At 37.4% G+C, this 12,416-nt stretch overlaps 1 protein-coding gene across 2 annotated transcripts; it reads right to left on the minus strand.

Annotated features, from left to right (window-relative positions):
* Positions 1-533: 533 nt before the first annotated feature.
* Positions 534-12,411, minus strand: PPWD1 (peptidylprolyl isomerase domain and WD repeat containing 1). 2 transcript variants are annotated; one of them, XM_015848535.2, is made up of 11 exons: positions 12,320-12,411; positions 10,950-11,052; positions 10,003-10,103; positions 8,767-8,887; positions 5,826-6,273; positions 5,049-5,239; positions 4,388-4,577; positions 3,180-3,361; positions 2,587-2,668; positions 1,829-2,011; positions 534-875 (listed from the first exon to the last, which is right to left on the minus strand). In XM_015848535.2, the coding sequence occupies exons 1-11, from the start codon at positions 12,399-12,401 to the stop codon at positions 732-734; spliced, it is 1,827 nt and encodes a 608-aa protein (XP_015704021.1). In that variant the 5' UTR covers positions 12,402-12,411; the 3' UTR covers positions 534-731. The 2 variants fall into 2 exon arrangements, with proteins under 2 accessions (XP_015704021.1, XP_015704022.1); XM_015848536.2 differs by having other exon boundaries at positions 12,217-12,391.
* Positions 12,412-12,416: the final 5 nt, after the last annotated feature.

Raw genomic sequence — 12,416 nt, forward strand, 5'->3', positions numbered from 1 at the left:
GCCACAGGTTCACAACAGCTGGATGTGAGTAACCATGTCAGTTAAGTATTTTAATAAAAGTTGTAGTGTTTGTCTGATTTGGGGGTAAAAATCAAGCCAGCAACAGCATGCCTGGGCTAAAATAATGAGAAATGAAACATTAAAAAAACACAAGAAAATCATACTGGCAATGCCAGTACTTGTGCAGGACTTAATACACTGTTACTGCGTGATTTGATCCCTTGTTCATTTAGTCTAATGGACAGGGACACGTACACAACTGTCTTGGAAGATAAGGTAAATTACATATGTGATCCTAGCACAGCCTGATCACATTCTGATTACATTATCTTACAGTCTGATTTTTGATAATTTGATAATTTTTGATGTGTGTGTATACTGTTGAAGAGCTTATGACTAGCCATCTGACCTCTATCTGACAGAAATAAAGGTACAGACTGTACTCAGATCATGTTCTAAAGCTGTTATCATGAACCATGGTGTGTGTTTGAATCTTCAGTCTTGCACAGAAGAGACAAAGAAGAACAGTAGACTTTGTAAGAAAGAGGCCAATGTTTTTATTTTAAAAAGGAAAATTTACCAAGAAATACAGGCTTAGGGCACTTTAGGTACATGAAAAATAGTTTCTACATCCAGGAATCATCAAAAAAGTTTTTATTCCTTCTGTGTTCTTTCCTGGGTCCCACAGCGACGACATTCTTCTGTTTAAGCTGGAACCTTCACCACCTGACTTACTTCACTGTGATGTTAATGATGCTGATATCCTCATAGGGTTTATCAGTTTTGGGGTTGACTTTAACATTAGAGATTCTCTGAACAACTTCCATTCCTTTAGTCACCCGTCCAAACACGCTGTGTTTGTTGTCTAGCCAAGGCTGTTTGAAGATACAGCAGAAGACAGAAAAAGCAGATTAAAATAGAAAGCAGCATGTAGGTTAGATACCAAATGAGTGACCTAGAGTAAGTGAGAATGAGTATATATTGAACACTACTGATTTTACACTTCTGTAAGTAACTGTAAAACAGCTGTTAGAACAAGCAACTGTTAGCAGTGCAGCTAATCATACTGACTTATCTTTTAAATTACCTTCCCAAACTGCTACAGACATCAAGTTCTAGTAATGAGCAACATTTTATTGTTTAAATTCATTTCACTGAAATGCACATTTACTTCATGGTAGTTTCACAACTGAATTTAAGTGCTAGACTAGAATACTACCTAATTTAAAGTCATACAAAATGCCTAATTAGCAACTGGAATATAGACAATGACGTGATTTAATGACCTTCAAAATTAAGGTAGACGGGAACTTCCTAAGAAGGCACATGACTGAGGAACAAAATTTCACTCAGTGCTGTGTTAAGGTATTAATTTTGCACATTAGACTGCCCAATTTATTTATGTATTGCTGTGTAGTTGTATACACATCAAAATATTAGCAGGGACATTTTCTAATTTGCTTACTGGCTTTACTGTATAGGAGTCAGCAGCTTTAAGCAGTCGTGCTGGTACTAATCCAAACACCTTAGAATGATCTTAACAATAGGTAGATTTATGTTAAGTTTAAGCAGGACATGAAAATATCCTACTAATACAAAACTGGTTTTACTAAGAATTAGATTAGGTTCTTGCTCCAGTTAAAGTTCACAGGTCTGAACACAACGATCACAGCACTTTCCTGTTTCTTAGATAACTGTTTTGGTGAAGTCTACGCACAGTTCATCTTTGTGTGCAGTGTTGAGTTGCAAAGTAACCAGATAAGTTACTGCATTTTTACTGTGCAGTTATCATCTCACACCTTAACTTCAAACTTTTAATACTACTTACGGTTGGCACTACTGTTATAAAAAACTGGGATCCGTTAGTATTTGGTCCTGCATTAGCCATGCTGAGTGTGTACGGTCTGTCATGTCGTAAAGTTGAATGAAATTCATCTTCAAATTCTCCTCCCCAGATACTTTCACCTCCCATTCCTGTGCCTGTGGGGTCACCAGTCTGAATCATGAAACCCTGCACAGAAGTTAGATGTTATTACATCATCGCATGGAATAAATAAGCAAAAATACGTTATGCTACGGTTTTGTTGTTTTATTATTTATTTTCCCCAAGCTTGCATCATCTCTTTCAACAAAAATCCATTGCTAAAATGAAATGGAAAGGAATGAAGGTAATTAATTTCTTTCATTAAAAAAAAAAAAAAGACTACACAAACAAGATTACTTCCTGCTAGTGAAGGATATAACAGGTCTGTGCCTTCTGCAAAGAATTAGGCTCAATTCACTCGCTTCTCATGCAGTAAGAATCTTTACAAGAGATAACATTCTGACATGAAAGAAAATCATAATTCACGCAGGACTGCTGAACTGATATTTTTCTCAATTTTCAGATGTTTTCCACCTTTTCAGTTGCAGGACAACTATTAAAAAAACTGTATGTAAAGGCCTTCAGGATCTCAGTATTTTTCAGACCTATCGGGGAAGAGTGATGCTGTTCCAGAAATCCTTTGTGCAAAAGCAGCTGTAAGGGCTGGTCATAAAATGACATCACATAAAACACCATCAACAACAACAAATCGTACAGGTTACCTTGATAATACGGTGAAATATGTGTCCATTGTAGTAGCCATTTCTGCTGTGTACACAGAAGTTTTCCACAGTTTTGGGACACCTGAAATCACATAATAGAAAACACAGGCTACCTGAATATTTGTTTTGTGGCAAGGCCATAAAGATTTTGGGTGAGACTCAGATCCTGTTGTGCTGAGCACTGTTACAGCATACTGTAACAAGGCTTTCATGAAATAAGGTTAAAGCAACCTCCCACTTCCTCAAACCCAGAGCTGGAAACTGAGCTTGGGAGTGTGAAGCTGCACCTTTACATGTGAATTCAGCCGTGGGGTCAAGAACCAAATCTGTTTTCTCAAAGTCAAGACCACGTGTTCCTTCTCCAGATTTCTATCTATATACTATAGTTATACAAAGACAATGCAGGAATATAAGCTCCAAATGCAGAAAGTATTTATTCTGTAATTCTCTTAAGGTTTCCAGTGCTGTGTATTAGAAGCAGAACCTGAAACTGCACTGTGTTAGTTTTACAGGGCGATTCTGCAGTCAGCACAGAGCTTGTCTGACAAATGCTGTTGAGAACTATGCTGCACAAAAAAACACCAAATACATACTCAACGGGAAAAAGCTTAATATGTATATCTCCCATGCTTGTGTGGATAATGGCGCTGTCTGAAACTCTCTTGGGACCTTCTGCCTGGGTGGCTGCCATGACCTCTTCTTTAGAAGGTTTCTCATTGAAGACATCTCTGTCTGAGTCTGCACTCTTTGTATCTTCTGGTTCACGTTTAGTAAACTGAAGAACAAAAAAGAAGGTGACAGTTTGTATTCTCTATTTTGTTTTTCCTTATCTTTGGTTTCCCCAAAAAGTGAAACTAAATTGTCCTGTCCCATTACTGTATTAATGCAAAACGAGCAAAACCAGCACATTCAACTCAAAGCAGGAAAAACATCAGAAATTATATTTTTAAAGCGCTTCTTAAAAAAAACAAGAAATACAACAAATATTAGCATCCACAAGAAGACAAAGAAGTACAATTGTGTATCAAATGACAATGATTAGTTTTCTGCATGCATTCACTCGCCATATGAATGGTCATGTGCTACCCAGAATGAGCATTATTTCCGTACTGAATATGAATTTTCTCCCTTGTCAAACTATTCACAGTAGTATATTCTATTATATATATTCTATTATATACTATATACTAACCACACAAAGGTTTAGAAAGCAAACTACTTTGCTGCAACTGAAAACATCAAATTCAAGCACAAGTAGTAACAGACGGACCTGTAACCCCTGCTGTGATCACACCCCAGATCAGCTACTACCCCATCCAGAACTGCAAGGCTGACACATCACTTCTCTTCTAAAACCTAAATCTGCAAAGAAGATGAATCCTGTCTGCGTTACCCGTAATCCACCTGACGCTACTCTGAACTTAGTTGTGTCTATTAACTACTTTATACATTCAGTTGTTTCTTTGTAAGCATAGTATCTTGTTAGGTTTTTTCTAAGCGTTCTTATTTTCTTAAACTGGACTGACTCTAATTCAGACAGCTAAAAATATCAAAGTTTCTTTAACTGCTTGAGCAATTGTGAAAACAAAGTTAGACTACAACACTGTTTCTGATCAATTTTTAGGCAGTTCAAGCTAAAAATTTTAGCACGTGGTTTCAGTTTAAAAAGACACTGCTAGAAATGCTGCATTTGCAAACATTCGAGACAAAAGGCACTGGAAAGGCTTAAGCAGAAAATTAACAAATAACAGAGAAAATTCTAATAAAAAAATAGAGTTACTGAAATGGACATCGTGCGCACCATGTAAAACCTGTTCTTTTTGAAAGCTGTGCAGATTACTGTTGGATCTGCCTGGACATTTTGGAGAACAGGGTTTTCAGATGCCTTCATTTCTATGGTGATTGCAGCACGATGCTTCTTTGCAACTCCTTGGAATAAAGCCAGCTGCATCACCCTGATGTTCTCTTGTTTTCCCAAGATACGAATGCACCTGAAGTATAAGACAAACAAGTGTAAAAGCTGTTAGCTGCTCAGTCAGAGAATATCTCCTTTCTGACTGCAAGAAACTCAAGGCAAAACTCCAAAGCCTCCCCAAAACAGTTTAATAACTGTATTTATAATCCTTCTCTATTCAAACTCGCTCCATAATCTACTAGCCAGCCTCCCTACTCCATAGAGAACAAACTGCATGATCCATGTTCACTTTATCACACTGTTAACTAGAGGTTAATTGATTACCCATTTTTACTATGAATATGCCTCACATATTTTCTCATTTTACTAAGCTTTGAATTGCAAAAATCCTTTAATAAGGAAGGGACTATTTTTAATCAGCAGTCTGACTGAAGGCTCTCAAATAGCAGAAAGATTAGTGGTAACCAGACACGACAAGTTTTAAATGTGAGTGATTAAGCATGAAATTCTAAAGAAATTAATCTCCTCACATCTCGCTAACACTTACCTGTTAGTCTCTACATTTATGACTTTAATGCCCAACATTGTTCCATAGAGAACGAAGTGTCCTGTTTCATCAAAGATTATATTAATTAATCTTACTGCATCCACCTTCTCCAGCTCACGCTCAACTGCCATGCGCCGGCCAAACTCCATGTCTGGTAGTTGCTGTCTCATCTGCTGAAGCTCAGTAAACATCTACAGGGAAAAAAAAAATAATCACTATTACACTTACGCCCTGATCCAGACAAACACCAGCCCACATGCTTACAGAATACAGAGTCCAAGCAAGAACCCAGCCCAGCTCAAACTTATCTGAAGAATTAAACACAATAATAACAATTATTGTAAATTGTAAAAGTATAAAAGAATATTACAATAAGTAATATTCTTCTAATGACCTAATTGGCATGTTGTACTGTGCTGAAGCAAAGAAAAACAAGTATGCAGCTGTCTTAACAAAGTTTTAAAAATATTACAATTTTTTAAATTACTATGGTTATTACTTATTATTATTTTTTCTCATTGCTCCCTAATAAAAAGAAATCTAGCAATATGGAGGCAGATGGAAACTAACAACTCAGTTTCACTAAACAGCTCTAACGTGCATCAGTAATAATTAATTTTGGGGTGAAGCAGCACAAGAGCCAAGGAAGAGAACAGAGAAAACCTTTCCTGAGCAATAAAGCTCAGACTTAGAAACAGATAATCACGTGGGTGCATGTGATGATCACTAAAGTCAAAGACACAGAGACTCAAAGAAGAGAACCAAGACCAAACTCACACTCAGAGATTCATCAAAGACTCTCATGAGCTTTCCTGTCAAAAATCGGAAAATCCTGACTTTTCTGTCAGACCCAAGAGTGGCCATTTTCTTGCCATCAGGTGAAAAACTTATACTGGATGGGTAAGCTTTGCATTTAGCAAATTCATACAGATCAGTATCTGTTTTATATTCCCAGTTCACATTCTTGGGAAATTTATATTCGTGAGGAGTACCAGTCCAATACTCGATCATTCCAGATTTGTCAGAGGACACAACTACTTTGTAGACAGGATTCAGCCGTATCTGAGTAAGAGAAGATGTATGGAGTTTATCAAACACATGGAGGGGCTGGTTATTTCCTCGTCCATCATAAATGAATATTTTTCCTGTGGTCTTCTCAGATGTTGCAACAGAAGATATGGCATCTCCTGGGCAATATACCCATTCACACTGGCCAGGGGTGTAGCTGCAACAAGAAGGGGGGAAAAAAAAAAGAAGAAAAAAAAGAACAAGACTGGTTTTATTCAGATAAGAATCAAGTCACAAATTCAAGAAGGAATATCAAGCAAATCTTTAACTTTATTTACACATCTTGCTAACACCTGTCTTGCCAACATTTAGCTGTGTTATCAAGTTTTTTTCCAAACAACACAAGTTTTTTCTAAACAACAGATAATTATGCCAATTTCTGTTACTTCCATATTACCTCATAGAGATGCTGTTAAAGAAAGAAGAAGGTGGGTTTAAAAGAAGTAAAATGATGGAAAACCAACTAAATAGCACTGGGTAGCATTAAAGATTATTACTCAACTTCTGTGACTCAGTAGCACTTTTCTTTCAGCTCTAAGTGGTAAATGCTTCAGTGCAAACGAAGATACCTGCACCTTTGGCATATACTTACTGAAGGTATAGCAAGGTTTACAGAAAACAAAAGTTAGTTATCCAAATATAAATAAAACTATGACCATCACGCTAAACTTATATGTAACTGCTCTGAATATACGAGGGCTGCCGTGAAAGTAATGCCAGTTTAATTATGTTGGCCTGTGATGCCAGAGGAGGATGGTGATGGTCTGTAAGCAAAGATGCTGAGAACTGAAACTTCAAAACTAAATGTTGGACAATGAAGAAATGATATTCTCCAAAGGAAACTCATTACTGTGTGTTCTACCTCTTATCCAACTAACAGACACTAAAGGCCTAACAGATGCCAGATACTAATCTTCTAAAATGAAAAAAAAAAAAAAAATTAAAAATCTGTGAGCAATAATGAATATGAAGGCTGATAGTTGTGCCATGTTATACACACTTTATGCAGAAATAGCTCCCTTTCTCCCCATGATTAAGGTAAGCACACAGCATTAGAATCTGCAGGCAGCTACACTGTACACATTAGTTAAAAATGAAAGGATCTCAAGAGCTTCAGACAAAGCTAATCAACTACACAGCGTACTGGCATGCTCCCATCAAAGAAGACAAACAAGTTAATGCAAGCTGAAATGATGATACAGCACTTACGAATTCTAAATTAACCATTACAAGCTTGAGCAAATGCCCATTAATAATTTCTTAGGTCAATAAGCTGCCCAATAAGCATTGACACTGCAGATAATGAAATGGACATTAAGTGAGAAAGCGTATTCACAACACTGCTTCCATTACAGCTGTATATGTTCCTCTTCCTCATTAAAGAGACCACTTCAGGTTTAACACAACTGTCCCTGGACAAATATATAGGGGAGTTTGATTACTGGTGCTAAGAAAACTATTCAGAGATATGGCAGGAGATACAGTATAGACAAACACTAACAGCATTGTTCACAGTATCCCTAGTGCAAAATGGATTTAAATTCTACCTTAGCTTCCCCTGAATTCTCACAGAGAAAAAGAACACCTTCTACAATAACACTGAGTAAAGGTCTTTTTAATATTAAGTTCACTTTATTTCATTATGTAGTTTTACTGATGTTGCAGTGACACACAGGGCTGCTAAGCCCAAAACACCAGCAAAAATAAAAGACTTAACACTAACTGGAATTTTTCCGCATCAGACAGCCAAGAGGTAATCAATTCCTATAGGCTAAGTGCACTATCGGGAGGATATTACTAACGCTATATCCGTAAAGCAGCTAACATAAGCATTTATATGGGCACTCTAAAAGGTATCTAGATATCACTTTTAACAGCTTTCAAAGCAGTGGAAGTCTTGGTGTTAACTTCAATTACAAGAACAATGTCAATAACGAGCATTTTTGAGTTTATACTTAACTCAGTTTCAAAATTACCTACTAAATACTAGACTACATGGAATAAATGGTCTCTAGTATCACAAGGCTTGTGGGAATATCAGTACCATTCTTGGCAGAGCATTCATTAATCCTTCTACTTTCCGACCACAGTCCAAAATAAAAACCACAGGATTTGATTTCCTCTGTTGCTGATACAATTCCAATAATCTCCAGTCCTATCTCTTCCAAGTTCTCTACCTATCTACACCATAACAAAAGCAAGATTAAAGAAAACAATGCCCTTTTTAATATTAGAAGAAAAGTGTTAGCCTTAAAACAATGAATAATGGCAAATAATATATACAGACCATATTTCTTTACTATTGGAAATGTTAGTTGGTTATAATTTCTAACATTCAGTGCCAAACAAATGGGAAAAAAAAGAAAGAAAAAAGAAGATGCCTAGCTAAATTACTTAAGGAACAGCATATCCTTCTGCCTAACATCTGACAACAGAAAAGGGTGTAGTCATACTGCGTTCACATGAAGGATGTACACACAGTCAAACTTTTCTACTGTCAGCCAAGTATTTTGCTTAATGCAACGTAATCATCTTCATCTAATCAGAAGAAAAAAAAAATCGAGTCAAACACATTATTCACTTACCTCTTACACAAAATAAGCCCTCGTCACAATCTCAAATAAGCATTTTCAAGAACTGAGCAACTTACCCAAGTTTCAGCATGTTGATCATATCAAAGTTGACTACATCAAACACCTTCATTGCTTTGTCATCTCCAACTGAGCAGAATAATGCCCCTTCTGAACTAACAGCAATACTCTCAATAACACCTATCAAAACAAGTTAACATAGTATTAAGACAAGGAAAGGTGTATCTATCATTTCAGTACTCCACGGGAAAAGCAAACAGGAAAAAAGCACCAAACACTAAACACATATAGACACCCAAAGCTGTTTCAGCTATTTCTCTGCCCTGTCTTCAATTTAAAACTAAGTGAGGATGTGAGGGTCCTTTTCATGTGTTTTTTGGTTGTTTTGGGTTTTTTTTGCTGTTATTTTGTGGTGTTTTTTAAAATGCTTTGTATCCTATAACTGCTTACTATCTGGGCAGAGAGGATGGGCCACTTACTATCTATGTAAGTGAAAGTTTATTCTAATAATGACTTTAATTTAAAATGTCAACTGGAAAAAAAAAAAAAGAAAAGAAAAAAAAGACTAAGGCAGTGTAGTAAAATAAAAGCACTTTTAGGCTTGCATTCTCAAGAGAGAAATAGCAGCAGAATGCTAATCATTGCAGTCCTGCTTTTAACATTCGTTAGGGATCAAAATGACTGCATCTGAGACTTCTCAATACTTGTTCTTCTTGTTTTTGCTCAGTAGGCTTCATTCTCACATTTTGTTTCTGTATATAATGAGAAGCTGATGCTTAAAATAAAAAACTCATCATAACATTATATGCTGATTATCAAATTGTTTATTTTCCATTAAGCAGACCATGATTTCCAATAGCAGTGAGTTCCTGAATGCTTTGTGTAGTATAAATGATAAGGAAGGAAGGTAACATGACCTCAAGTAATACCTTTTTGAACATCCCTGGATTCTCTCCATACTGTTCTTTCTCCTTCTTCTTCTTCTTTTTTTTTTTTTTTTTTTTTTTTTTTTTAATAGATTCTTTGTACCTGTCTTAGACATTCTCCCTAAAACCAGGGTACAAGGCAGTAAGTGATCTACACCAGGACTCACATTGCATATTTTGTTCCCACATTATTCCTCCTGCAGTTTGGGAGCAGACTGTAAAAGGACGAGTAGAATTAAGCATGATATAATTGAATCCCTGACTGCAGTAAATGGGTCCCGGTACCTCTCTCCTGTCAGATTATAGCTCCTCTTCAAACTAAGGCAGGGAGCAAAGGGGAGCTCTTTTATAAACAAAAACAAACCTCACCTAAGTGGCTACGGAAATGTTTAACAAACTCAATCCCTTCTTCTATTTTTTTCCAGAATTTTACATGCCCATCATGACTTGCTGTGATGATAAAATCTGTCCTGCAATTACAAAAGAAAAACATAAATGTGCATACTAAGTACTTTCACAACACGTCTGGAAGACAATTAAGATGCTATAATTAGTGTTGTATTGAGAATAACATTTAAATAAACTACTGTAACAGTCTGCCTAAATAAATGCTATCAATTTTGAGAAAGCAAACAAATATTTTAATGCAAGCTCGATTAATCTACAAAAGGTCAACAGTCTAAAGAAATATATAATGCCATCCCTTTTGACCATGTAAGTTTTACTACTTCTTTAGCTCTGGTTTCACAGCAGATATTGTTCACTAACCAATAATTAAATAAATCTCTCTACATGTACATACACACATATTTAGATAGACAGATAGAAACACTCACATAGAAGAGAAGAAAGCTCTCTTCTCAGTCTGCACAGTTCCAGTGAATTCATTTGGTTGCAGATTTCATTTGACTGCAACCAATATTTTATATTTCTGTATATGCTGAACACTGCAATAAGGGTTTTGAGAATCCCTTTTTGTCTGTTTAAGTAACTTCTATAGTGCTTTTCAGAAAGCGCTCTCCTTTGCACACAGTCTTGAAAAATAGAATACCCAAAGTTGGAAGGGTCCCATTAGAATCATCAGTACCAAATCCTGGCTCCACAGAGCACTACCCAAAAATCAAACCCTATGTCTAAGTTTCCAAACACTCCCTGAACTCCATCAGCTCAGAGACACGACCATTATTGAAATACCACCTCTAGACATAACAGATTTCAACTATTAGGCTTTTGCAGTGAAAATTTCTTAGTATCCAAGAGTACATATCTGATAGCAATAAATAGTAGGGAAAAACAAACAAAAAAAACAGACTTACTTAGTGCATGCCACATGTGTAATGACATCTCTGTGCATGTAACTGCGTTCATACATTGAAGCACATGGTAGATTTTCAAGATAGACATGTTCAAATTCAAGGACTGAACAAAATAAAAGGAAAATTAGAAATAATTAGAAATAATTTTTAAAATGTTCATAAAAAACCTCCATAAAGCTTCTTTTTGCTGTTATTACCTTCAAATAGCTTATTGCTATTTTAGTAGAGTACAGTAGAGAATAAAAGGGATTTCCACTGTGGCTCAGATTTCTTGATTCATGGTATATGGAAGACATTCAAAGCCTCTTTTTACCAATGCAGATTTTCCCTTTTAGAGCACCTACTACTCTGGCTTTCTGAATGTGTGGAAATAATTTCAATATTATTTTTAAGGCAGTGCCAGAAAATATAAGATGAACCACAACTCCTTTTCTTCCAAAAGGAAAATGTATCCTTGTTAAGAAATTCAGCTTAATAAGTGCTAGTATGAAACTATTTCACTGCTTAAACGGCCCATCTAAAATAATCTCATTTTCTGTACTTCTTGCCTGTTTCCAGACCCTCTTATTATCTGTGTAATTGTATTTGTTACTAAGCTGGCAAACTCTCCCGGAGACTCTTCAAGGGCATAAGGAGGAAAAAGAGAGGTGACAGAACAGCCAGCATGGCTGCATTAAGGACAAACCTGCCTGACATATTTGGTGGCTCTCTGCATGTGGGTTACAGCATTTCTGAATAAGGGAAGAGCAACTGGAGTTATAAACCTTGTCTGTACAACAAAGTACTTAACATCGCAGCACACAGCATCAATGCATCTAAAATGGACAGATTCTAATGGATAGACTGCCTGGTCAATAAGAAGTTCACTGGAAGTTGTGACCACTGGCTCAGTGTCCAGGTGCAGACTATTGATGAGTGGCATTCCTGCAGGAGCTGCTGTTGGGACTAGTGCTAACACCTTTGTTGGTGACACGGGCAGTAGGACTGAGCACACCATCAGCAAACCAGTGACACCACGGTGAGCAGCACAGCTGACATCCTGCAGGGAAGGGATACCATACAATCCTTGAAAAATTGAAAACTGCACCTATGTGAACCTAAGGAGGCTCAGCAAGTCCAAGAGCAAGCTGTATCTGTCGGGTCAGATCAATTGCAATCATAAACATGGGCTGGGTGAATGGGAGTAGCTCTGAGAGGGGCCTGCGGGTGCTGGCAGCGCCCCTCACCCCGCCCAGCTCCGCCGCTGCCGGCTGCCGGCTGCCGTTACCTCTCCGCTTCTTCGTCTGTGCCGCCTCCCCCGGCAGCGGCCCGACCCAGCGCTCCCCATCCTCCTCCTCGTCGTCTTCCTCGTTCCCCGCCGCTCCGCTCACCTTCCTCTTGCGCTCGGGCTCTGAGGACGCCATGCTGCGCTACGTCACTATCCCGCGACGCCTCCCTGCCGCCGCAGCTCATCGCTCTCCCGCTCTC

Source organism: Coturnix japonica, chromosome Z (genome assembly GCF_001577835.2).
Source record: "Coturnix japonica isolate 7356 chromosome Z, Coturnix japonica 2.1, whole genome shotgun sequence".
Taxonomy (NCBI): domain Eukaryota; kingdom Metazoa; phylum Chordata; class Aves; order Galliformes; family Phasianidae; genus Coturnix; species Coturnix japonica.